The 12,086-nt window shown below is 40.7% G+C and overlaps 1 protein-coding gene across 2 annotated transcripts; it reads left to right on the top strand.

The window, feature by feature from the left end:
• The first annotated feature begins 2,853 nt into the window (after positions 1-2,853).
• On the top strand, positions 2,854-10,255 carry ppef2b (protein phosphatase with EF-hand domain 2b). Of its 2 annotated transcripts, XM_026173521.1 has the most exons (19): positions 2,854-4,302; positions 4,663-4,733; positions 4,822-4,839; positions 4,962-4,970; positions 5,059-5,186; positions 5,669-5,723; positions 5,903-6,078; positions 6,166-6,280; positions 6,880-6,926; positions 7,018-7,184; positions 7,362-7,398; positions 7,728-7,877; positions 7,989-8,339; positions 8,418-8,603; positions 8,681-8,823; positions 9,031-9,137; positions 9,253-9,416; positions 9,520-9,607; positions 9,812-10,255. In XM_026173521.1, the coding sequence occupies exons 2-19, from the start codon at positions 4,682-4,684 to the stop codon at positions 9,994-9,996; spliced, it is 2,178 nt and encodes a 725-aa protein (XP_026029306.1). In that variant the 5' UTR covers positions 2,854-4,302; positions 4,663-4,681; the 3' UTR covers positions 9,997-10,255. The 2 variants fall into 2 exon arrangements, with proteins under 2 accessions (XP_026029306.1, XP_026029307.1); XM_026173522.1 differs by lacking the exon at positions 4,962-4,970 and having other exon boundaries at positions 2,855-4,302.
• Positions 10,256-12,086: the final 1,831 nt, after the last annotated feature.

The raw sequence follows: 12,086 nt of genomic DNA, 5'->3' as shown, positions 1-12,086 counted from the left end.
GGGAAGACAGACAGGACAAAAGTATGTGGAAGAGAGTCAGAGATAAATAGTGACTACTCATTAAATGCAGAATGGTGCGTAAGCACCAAGTTAGTGAAAAGGGTGAGTAAAGAAGAAACACTCAGTGCATGATGGGAAGCCCCCAGCAGGCTAGGCTATTGCAGCATCACTCAGGGAGGATTCAGGATCACCCCAACTCCAGCTCTACATTTATAAAAAAGGAAAGGTTTAAGCCTAATTATAAAAGTAGAGGTGTCTGTCTTCCGAATACAAACTGAGAACTAGTCCCAAAGCTTGAAAGCTAAAGGCTCTGCTTCCCATTCGGCTTTTAAATATCCTAGGAAACACAGGTAAGCCTGCAGTCTGAGTGAAGTGCTCCTTTAGGGTGACGTGTATGATCATTATTATTCAGATAAGATGGGGGCTGATGATTTAAGACCTTGTATGTGAGGAGAAGCATTTTAAATTGAATTCTGAATTTAACAGGGAACCGATGAAGAGAAGCCAATATGGGAGAAATATGCTCTCCATTTCCAGTACAATAATACAGTTACTGCATCATTTTGGATCAAATGATGGCTTTTCGGGGAGTTTTGAGGACAGCCTGAAAATAATATATTACAAAAGCAGATAATAAAAGTAATAAATGCATGAAGTCGTTTTTAAGCACCATTCAGGATGTTTCCAATTTTAGAGATATTGCACAAATGCAAGAAAGCGGTCCTACATGTTTGTTTAATATGTTCACTGAACGACATCCTGGTCAAAAATTACTCCATGATTATTCACAGTGTGATTGGAGGCCAAGATAATGACATCCAGAGTAAGTCTCTGGTTGGATGTCATTTTTCTAAGAATTTCAGGGGTGGGTACAATAACCTTTCATTTGAATTTAGAAACTAAAAATAGACGTCATCCCAATCTTTATGTCTTTAAGACATTCCTTCAGTTTAACTGTTGTGTGTGTTTATCTGGAACTCCATAACTAACATTTGTGTGTGAAGAAGATGCCTCATTTACATAAACAAACGGGAGTCTATTTGATAGATATGCTTCAAACCACTACTCTGCAGTAACTTTAATTCCCAAGGCATGCTCTTATGTCTGTAATAAAATAGTTTGGTCATCAGTATCAACTGCTGCACTGAAGTCTAGTAGGACAGTACCAGAAATAAGTAATGCCCGAGGCCATAAGATCACTTGTAACCTTTCCTGACACTGTTTCTGTACTGTGATGAGGTTCAAAACCTGACTAAAACTCTTTGAATAAACCATTTATATCATATATGTGTTTTGGGGTTTTTTTGCACTACACATTTGGGTTTGAACAGTGAAAGACGGCAACGGATGACCCATTGACAGACCCCAGTTTATAATCATGGGAAAAATACAGTTGGTTTCAACAAACTGCAACAAACTAGCATTTATTTCTGCATATGGGTGATTATCAGTTTGTATCACACCTCACATTTTCGGGCATCACATGAAAGGTGGAAATCTCCCCAGATAAACAAAAAAACTATATTATTTCTCTGCAGCTGTTTTTCAAGGACAGGATCCTGAGGGAAGAAATGTAATACAAAGCAACAATGATTGCTGCAGGTGATGTTAATATCTGAAAAAAAAAAAACCTTTCACAGTTCTGTGGGTCATGCGAGGCCACAGACTTGTATGGAATGGCAGCTACAAGTTCTGCGTCCTTAGCTGACCTCCGTCTCTTCAGATTCCTCAACTAACAACTAAATTTGCAGCAGCCAAACTTTCTCATGAGGCCAAATTGGTTCTCTTATCTGCAGCCTGCGGATACCAAACAAGAATTCTTCCACGCTGCCAAAGGAATTCATGCTGCAAGCTGTTGCTTGCAATACTTTCCTTTGGAGGTGATATAACAAGTCTGTCTTTCACCTTAGATAAAGACCTGCACAAAGTTAAATGACTGTCTGTTCAATATATTTACATGTATGTATGCATGTAAATATCTATGTATTATATGGAAAAGAAATATGTGTTTTTACCTCAGTTCACAGTTTTGGAAAATATTATACATTCACTCAGGGTTGTACTACCAGAAAGATACCCCTTCTCTATTCTTCAGTATCTTGTACTATTTTTTTCTTAAATTTAATTTCAAAATAGAAAGTCATATTGTGATCAAAATAATGTGATAAGCTTACAGAATATAGTATTTTAATTTGTTGGGGCAAATTGACACAATGTTACCAAAGGTCTGTGAACATAATTTATTTAAACACTTATTTTTTGAAAAGGTTTAATTATGAACATATTGTAGGTCTACTTTGCTTATGTAAAAGTACAAATACTTCTGTCAGAATGTAACTGCTTCATATTATTACAATAATATTTTATAGCCTTTTAAACCCACATAATTCACATATGGAAAATAGTCTTGCGTAAGATGCTGTATGGGTCTCAACAACACTGCAAAGATCTTAACCTCAGGTCTTAAATTTTCCATGAATCAGCCTCTCAGGGCTGGAATGCTTTAATTTGTATATTGTTACCACATGCAAAAACACACACACACACACACAAACACACACGCATGCACACACACAAAACATAGTTATGTAATGCTATTTTATATAAATCTGTTAATGTCATCCAACCCTTTGGAAACCCCAAACCAGTAATTAAATATAAACATGTGCAAACAAGTACTTTCTGTGCAGATGAAGTCTGATGTAGTGCTTTTTTTTTTTTTTTTAAGAAAATCTGTAATATGAACAACTTCAGACTGAAAATACACGAGAAGCATTTTTGTATGCTAGTTTTTACATTCAGCTTACTTGAATGATTTTAATCCAGTGGTATCTGGCATGGAGATCAGACTCATCAAATGGTCACAGGACACTTTTGAGACATCAAGAGGCGAATTAATGAGAAGGAAGCCAAAAGACAGAGAAAAGTGATTTTACACGACACGCGCAGTTTTTTGGGGTGTAGAAGACTGTATATAAAAGATGGACATAGCCATTTTTGGTTTTTGGGTGGTGAATAGTCATGGAGCTCCAGTCCTCCTGTGGGTCTCTGCCATTTCTCTCTCTCCCCCTTTGCTTTCTCTCTTTTGTGTGCTTGTTGATCTGAGTGTGGGTGTTGTAAGAGTTGCTGTTGTAACGCAGTGTATTGCCACATGGCGGCGCATCCAGTCTCGTGCCTGGTGTGTCACCCCCTTTTTGTTCTTCTTTGTAACATCTCTCAGTAATGGATTTTTCCGTGTCTTCGCGGACTAGTGTGCTCTGTAGTTGCCCTTGTTTTAGCCTTCAACCATTTAGTCAACCATTTCCCCAAAGTGTGAGTAATAAGTCCAGCGCACTGATGGTGGGCGTGTGTGTGTCACTGTGGGATTCTCCAGCTTTAGACAGCTTGCAGCTATGTATGAATGAGAGTCCTTGAGTAGCAGACGTCTCCCACCACTTCCTCGTCGTAGAAAGTCACAGCACCAACAGGTGCTGCTGGCTGGGATCACACAGAGACTTTATACACGGACAAACGTTTAGAAGCAGACATCACAGACGACTTTCTTGAGGACGCTGAAAACAAGCTGAGTTCAATGAACAATTTTCATTGGTGCTTAACAGGGCACGGGAGGTGTGGCAGCATTTAACACAGCAAGACGGGGAAACTTCAGTGGTAGCATTTTAATAAAGACAAATATTAGTACAGTAAACTGTATCAAAACGCAACAACATGTGAAGTGCATTGCAGGTGGCACTTAATAAAGGTGCAACAATGTTATGCAATCCAATAGTCTTGCTGCCAGTCATACTATGAAGCACCTGAGAGACATTAATAGTGTTACAAAACTAAAGATTAAAAAACGTTTTCTTTCAGGGTGAGAGGCCTGGAAACACTGAGGTGTGAGCAAAAACTTACTGAAGGAACAGAAAGAGAGCAAATTAGAGTACATGCTGTGCTGTACTTGTAACTTCATTCATGAATAAATCTGTATTTACTGCAGCTAAGCCTCCTTTCAAAACACTTGCTGCCCTTTATTAGAGCTGTCATCTGTTTATTCAGCGCAGATGCCAGCTGTAGTAAGGTTTAATCCTAATCCACTTGCATCTTGTTTTGTTTAAGCAATCGCAGGAGCCTGTCTGAGACACTTGCTGGTGTGTTGTTGTGATGACTGGGGTGCTGTAGCTGTGGAGAGAGGACGTGCGGTTTCCCATGCTGCTACACAAGGGAAACAAAATAGTCATAAAGTTATAACCTATACTTTTTTCCTTTTACTTTTTACAAGGTGTAAGAGAGGAGGTAATGAACGGAAGGGGACGTGGCCAGGTAAGTTATTAATGTTCAGTGTGGGCTTTTGTTTGGATTTTGCTGTATATTCTTCATTTTTATATTAATATTAAATGCCAAGGTTCTTATTCTGTTAATGGTTAACATCATGAATTCAGTCATTTTAAGGAATAATTTGTTTTTCCAAGTTATTTACATTTACGTTACTTGTGTTGTGAATGCTATTTTGGATTTATTGGGAACATTTCATAAATCAAGTGTCAGTTAAACTGTAAAAATAAGTATAGCATGTTATTTTGTATCTAGAGATCTATTATTGCACTATTCCCAGGTTGCAAAACACAAGCTCAGAAATTTCAGACTTCTGCGTGAAAGTATCTTTGTCTTTGTTTCTGACAGTGACAACAGCAAAGAGGTCATGGGCTGTGGCCTGAGAAAATCAGAAGTACAGCAGAAGAAATGTGACAGAGGTGCAGCTACTTTCCAATTTTTTTCTTCTTTAAAGAAATGCTTTTTTGAAATTGTAAAACTACAACTCAGTGTCTTCTCCCATTTTAGTGAGCCTCTCAGTCCCAGGTAAGTTTATTTACTTCATCAGCTGTACCTTTCATAGTGTATAGTTCAAACTATTCTCTGGAAAAATTCTCAGTAAGTTTAACTTTTGTAAATGTAACCCCACTTTTATGCATGCGGTAAAGCTGCCACTGGTAAGTGTTTCAACCTGGATCTGACTAAGAGTGTAAAAGTACTGGTAATGGAAGATGAGTGCTTTGTTGTTTCTCTCCAAATCTTCAGCAATCAGAGCGGCTCTGTTGATTCAGCGCTGGTATCGGCAGTATGTTGCCCGGCTGGAGATCAGACGCAGGTGCACGTGGAACATCTTCCAGTCTATTGAATATGCAGGACAGCAAGATCAGATCAAGGTGAGCTCACGCAATTAATGTAAGTTGGTGTCATATATGCATTATGAAAGTAATTTTTAGCCATCTTCCGGTGTTTTATAATGTTGGTCATGCAATTTTCTGGTAGAGACTGGAATACCTGCACAGCTAGTGGATGTATTGCCCGTTTTGGATAGCATCACTATGAAGCTGACATATTTGCTTTAACTATAAGACAGGTCATCACATCGCTTTCTACTATTGAATTTAATACAGACACTAATTGTCTGCCATGCTATTTTTATTTTCACTTTTCTTTTAGCCATAGGTCATAATTTTAATGTGTCCTATACTTTGATATATGAATAACAGACATCTGAAAACATGACATCAGTATCAGCTAACTATGATACCTGCACTGACAAGGGGTCCGGTGTCCACTCTGCTTAAGCACAGTTTTACCGGACTAGTTGTATGATTTCACAAACTGTCATTTTTATGGTTACTTTTTTCACTTCCTGCAGCTGTACAGTTTTTTTGGCTTCTTGATGGACCACTTCACCCCAGCCAGCAGTGAAAGTAAGACAGTGACTCTTATCACACACAGTTTCATTCGCGGTATTATAGGTTTCATTAGATTACAGGCAGTGAGCTAATCCGAGCTCACCCAGCCTGCTCCCTGCTGAGAAGCACGAAAGTAGCTTTTCCTCACTGCACTGATCCACGTCCGTTTCTTTTCTCCTCTGTCTCTAATGAAGGAAATCTAATTTCTCACATCTTTCGTGAGAACGAAATCTGCCGTGATGTAGAATGGGAAAGATATTTTTGCTACAAGAGCATAGATGTACCAGACAGCTACACGGGGCCCCACTTGACCTTCCCCATGACGTTCTGCGGAGTGTCAAAGCTTGTCGAGGCTTTTAAGCACAAGCAAGTAGGTACAGTGGAGGCAGATATAGTCTTTTTTTGCCTTATTCTTCCACACTCGGATTATTCATACATGATTTCTTTCCCCCAGTAGCAGCTCCATGCACGATATGTTCTGCAGATTCTTGGGGAGACTTGGAGACTTCTAAGAATTCTTCCAAACATCAGTCATCTTTCCTCCTGTCACACCAAGGAGATTACAATATGTGGTACACAACAGGCCTTTCCTAGATTTGATCCCCAAACTGTGCCTTTTTTATTTCCTACTATTTGAGCATGCACCCAGCTATGGAGGACTGAAACCGTCAAAATCAAAATCAAGAATAATACATACTAAGTATTATTTGTTATTATTGGTTTTACTTTTCAGTTCCATTTATTTTTCCATGTTATTTTATTTTTTATTTAATTAATTACTTACCTATTTGCTTTGTTGTTACCGGTATTGTCTTTTTTTGCACAATGAAACAAAAAATAAATGTGACGTGACTTTCTGCAACAAATTAAACAAATAAATATGCCCTGGGAAGAAATATAAGAAAATGTGTAACAAAATAAAATAAAATGGGAAAGTAAGACAAATTGTGAAATTATTTGATGGATAAATTATTATGGTGGCAAACACCTACAGATATATTGATTTATGTAACGCTTTATAAATAATTAAACCTCATATTTATAGTTTGTATTGTTTTTGTTGATATGATCATTACCACATGATTTATTTGATCATTTTTGTCAGTTTCAGTCTACTGTAGTCACAGCAGTCATATGATGAAATAAACAGGTTTTCTGTTTTCTTTTCCAGGAGACCTCCATGGGCAGCTAGAAGATCTGCTATTGATATTCTATAAAGTAGGCTAGGCTACACAATCCACACATTTCAAACAGGCTTGCCACTCCTAGATGTTCAATTTGATCAAACTTTCCTCTTAAAACTGTCCAGAATGGTTTGCCATCTACTGAGAAACCGTATGTGTTCAATGGGGACTTTGTGGATCGTGGCAAAAACTCCTTGGAGATTCTGCTCATCCTGTTTGGGTTCCTGCTAGTCTACCCCAATGATGTTCATTTAAACAGAGGGAACCATGAGGACCACATTGTTAACCTAAGGTAAGCCAGTCTTCAGAACTCTTCCTTCTCTCAATCTCGCTCTCATTTTTTCTTTCTGTTGTTTTGTTTTACATCTTCAGTCAGAATGCAGTCATAGTCTAGCTTAAAGAAATCATTTTTATATCGATCCAACATATGATGTGTTTACTAATTTTGTCATTCATTGTGTTTTCCCAGATATGGCTTTACTAAAGAAGTTTTGGGAAAATATAGGGTAAGGCTTAAACTTACTTTAATATTAGCATTCAGTTTGACACCCAAACAGTAAACAAATAAACAAATAATATTAAAAAAACCTAAATGCATAAAAATACATTAGAATGTACAATATTAAAAAGAAAGAATTTTCAAGTATTTTTTTAAACATGCATTGAATTTTACTGTTTTTACATCTGTAAAAAAAGTTACTGCCAGAAAAAAATTACCTTAGGAGTGAATATTTGTCTATATCTATGTTTGTGTTAGCCCTGCAGAAGAGGATGGATTATGATAATAATGACCGTGACTATATACAAGGTATGATAAAGATGACTTGATCTGCAGGTGCACGGCAAGAAGATCCTTAAGCTTCTCCAAAAGATCTTCAGCTGGCTACCTCTGGCTACTGTGATTGATCACAAGGTGCTGATTGCGCATGGAGGGATCTCTGACACAACAGACCTGAACGTAATAGCCAGAGTGGACAGACACAAAGTAAGAACGACCTTTCACTTTCAGTTCGTTGTGTTTTAATTTGAATTTTGTTCTAAGAAAACAGAAATGTCTGCATACTTCATCTGTGTTTTGTTTTTTCAACATGCACAGTATGCGTCAACCCTCAGACCTCCAAAGATGACTAAGCTAGCCGTGAACGGCAGCAACAGCCAGACAACGAACAGAAGGAACGGAGACGCCGGCGTTCCAGTGGACTTTCGACGTCGGGTGCGATCGCTGACTCACCACAGCTCAACCCCACCTCAAGGCCTCCCACGACGTTCACTGCATAACCTCCACACCAGCCATCAGCACATGAACTGGTCCGTGGATGACGAGCTGAAGAAAAGACGTAGGTTGGCTGGGTTTGACCAGTCGTATGGAGAAAGGAAGAAGCCAGACTCTGACTCAGACCCAGAGTGTGAAGAAGGAACAGAGACCTACGAGCACGAGTGGGAACCAGTAAGTGGTAGTGAGGATCGTCAAACATAGACCAATTCTTCAGAGTGCTCATACAGTTCATTGATACCCTCTGTCCAGATGGTAGACCTGTTGTGGAGTGATCCTATGCCCCAAAATGGCTGCATTCCCAATGAAGTGAGAGGGGGAGGCTGCTACTGGGGCCCAGATGTCACGGAGGAGGTTCTCGGAAGACACAACCTGCAGCTCCTCATCCGCTCCCATGAATGCAAACAGGATGGCTATGAGTTCTGCCACAACCGCAGGGTGAGCACATAAAGCACAGGTTTCTGAGTGACAGAAGAAACCTTTATTTTTCCCATCATCTCTTCTCTTGTATCCAGGTACTAACAATTTTTTCGGCTTCAAATTACTACGAGGTGGGCAGCAATAGAGGAGCCTATATAAGAATGGGAGCTGATCTGGTCCCTCACTTTGTTCAGTATCAGGCCAGCAGGACTTGCAGAGAGCTCACACTGAGACAAAGGTAAAGGAGCACAGAGAAATAGTCAAGCATTATTTTAACATTAACAATTCAAAGAGTTTTTCATGAGATTTTCTGACAAAAAGTTCTTTTGAGTTGGAAGAAAAGTGGAAAATCAAGTGAAAACCTTTGCTGAAGATGGCTGTACACATTGTTTTAATAAATATGAAATCCCTGAGGATTTTCTTTTCCTTCTTGGCTTTTCGGCAGTGTTGGCTGGACGGAGAGATCAGCTCTACAAGCTCTGAGGCGACAGCTGTTCGTACACAAGTCAGATCTCATCAGTGCCTTCCGAGAGTTTGATCCTAACAACACAGGTTAGCTGTAACTGCTTTACACTAAATAGCATTCAGAATTTTCAGAACATAAAACACATCATAACGGCAGCATATGAGAGTGTGAGGGCTCGTCATTCTTCCCATCTTTTCGTAGGGATAATCTCTCCAAGTCACTGGGCAAGTGCCACAGAGAGCGTGCTGAAGCTGGGTTTGCCTTGGAGAGTGCTGCGCCCACAGCTTGTAAGCAGCACCAAGAATGGTATGGTGGACTACCAGGAGTGGATGAAGGAGCTCTCCATCACTGAGCCCAAACTAGAGGTGACTCATTTGTTCTTAACTTACTTCCCTTCTGCTCAGAGCTGTAAAACCATGAAAAATGTATGGCACCCCAAAATACAAAACATGCATCTTGTCCTGACAGATATCAGATACCAGCCTACTGGAGACGATGTACAAAAACCACTCCAACCTGGAAACTATCTTTCGGATCATAGACACAGATCACTCAGGTTAGTTAACAACCAAACTCTCAGTTTTAGTGTTTATAAGCAGTGTTGGACCCATGTCCTACTACTCAGCTTGACTGTTTTTTTTTTTATATGCTCTGTTATTTCTGTGAATGGGTGAAAGACCTTCTGAGATCACCTCCAAGGTCACCAACACAATATAGCACAGGTTTGTGAATTTTCCTCTCGCTCCACATCCCCCTAAAGGTTTGATCTCTTACGAGGAATTTCGCCAAACCTGGAAACTCCTGAGCTCTCATCTCAAGACAGAGATCAGTGATGATGTCATTGCAAACCTGGCCCAGAGCATCGATTTTAACAAGGACGGAAGCATCGATATTAATGAGTTCATGGAGGCTTTCCGTCTGGTGGACCTCTCTGCACATTCCTGAGAGGATGGACCGGGAGCTGGAGCTGCACCAGCTGAAATGCTGGAAGGGCTGTGTTTACGTTTTACCTTGATGCACAATCATGAAAAGTTTAATAGTTGGGGGTACTAGTAGTATTTTACATCATGAACTAAAAAGATTATTTTTCCATTGCAACGTAGATCTTTTTCACCACTTTTTAAAAAACTTTCTATGTATTTTTAAAGTTTTTATCTAACTGAAAGTTCACCTGTTTAGTTGGTGAATAAAAACATCAAACAGGTGCAATACTGGCTTGTCTATTTGTACTCAGTGCACTATTAACATCTTTGGAGCAGATACTGTTACAGATACACATCGTAGTTTATTCACAGTTCCTCGAGACTACAGGAGAGGGAAAAATGGTAACACTTTTTAATACAGCTGGTGAATAAGGGCGTGACTCCCCTGTAGTTAAGTTTAATTTCAATGTATTTTACTACCAACTGATTAAAAAAAACAATTTCCCCATAATTAAATGTACTTCACAATGTACTGTACAATATAATTGTTTGTTACTAATAAAAACATTAGTTATTACTCCCTTTTTCTAGTGTACATACATTTAAGTGTTTGTAGGTAAATACATTTTAATTGCAATTTCAAATAAAATACACTGAAACACCATTTAATCATTGGGGAATTATGCCTTTAGTCTGTATTATAAAGTGTTAATGGAAAATAGATACAGTATGATGTCTTTCGTGGTTCCATAGTGAGCTGCATGAGTGGATGTAGGAGGGCATACTGCAGATGCAGCTCACAGCTTGTGTCATGATTTTCTTGACCTCAGTTTCTGTTAGTGATAATAGCTGTGATACACCATACAGACGCAGGCTCTTTGCCAGGTTACTAAAGTAGAAGTTAGATGTGGGGATGTAACCTGCATGAAAGCTGCTTAATTGCACCTCTTAATCTTTAAAAACAAACAAACACCTGAATTCAGTCTCATTGCTACAAGTGTAAATGCTACCATCACTCTATGGACTCAATAACTGCACAATTTCAAATCTCCTCTTGGATTAACATCAGTATAAAAGCTGTATGCTACTTCTTGGAGTGTAAGACTAGCTCGCAGCTGCTTAGCCATGGAATGACTTGGGTATGACTATGCTTCAGTGCACAAAATAAGGTCCATAAAGGCCTGGTTTGATAAATTAGATATGAAATTCTCTGCGGCCTGCTGGTGTGGGGGGGCTAGGAGGAGTTGGCCGTCCGACTGCGGTCTGGAGTGTGGGGCCTCCCTGCTGCTACGGAGTCGGGGCGGTCTGCCTCTCCCCACCGCAGGGAAAAGGGTAACACCACCTGGGTCTGGGTGCAGTTCCCCCCTCCAGGGGCAAGGGTACCTAGATCCGGTTTGTAGAGTACGCTTGGGGAGTGTGATTGTGTGTACAGCGCCTCTCTATGTCTGTCTCCACGTTGGGTGAGTGTGGAGTAAGTGCATATGAGGGCATGAGGGGGGGAATGGATGTTTGTGTCTGTGTGTGCCTGTATGTCTGTGTCTATATGTCAGGTTGGGTATCAGACGCCACCTCTCTGGGGACATCTCAGGCCCTCCAAGGTTTGGAGGCCTATCTCCACCCACCACCACTTCCCCTGCCAGTGGCGGACTCCCTCAGGTATCGGTGTGTTGGTGGTTCTTTGTGTCTGGGGGTGGGCGTCCGGGTACACACCTGCTCACTCCTTGGCGGCCGCTTATCGGGGCCTGGAGCCTGGGGCTCGCTCGGGCCACTTCGGAGGTGGGGTGCCCCCGGCCTCTCGGCCTGGGGCTCGGTCACTCTGGCACAGCTGGCTGCCGGCGGAGCTCACGGGCGCGTCACTGCAACCCCCCCTGGCTTCTGCTCCGTGGCTGCTGAGTGAGCCCTCATCTGGGACTCTCCTCAGCTCTTACTGGAACAGTGGCGCGGCTGCCCCTCTGTTGGTCTTCCTTGGTCTCTTGTGTTCTGGGGGCGTCTGGATGTCTGGAGTTTTGATCTCCTCCATACCTGCTTCATGCCCTGGAGGACGGGGCTGTGGCCCCCCCACACCCTCTAACAGATCATTACATGAAGGAACCTTTGGAATGCAAGCATGCT

This window comes from Astatotilapia calliptera, chromosome 7, assembly GCF_900246225.1.
Source record: "Astatotilapia calliptera chromosome 7, fAstCal1.2, whole genome shotgun sequence".
Taxonomy (NCBI): domain Eukaryota; kingdom Metazoa; phylum Chordata; class Actinopteri; order Cichliformes; family Cichlidae; genus Astatotilapia; species Astatotilapia calliptera.
Note: the sequence above shows the minus strand (reverse complement) of the source record. Positions and strands in the feature narration are given on the sequence as shown.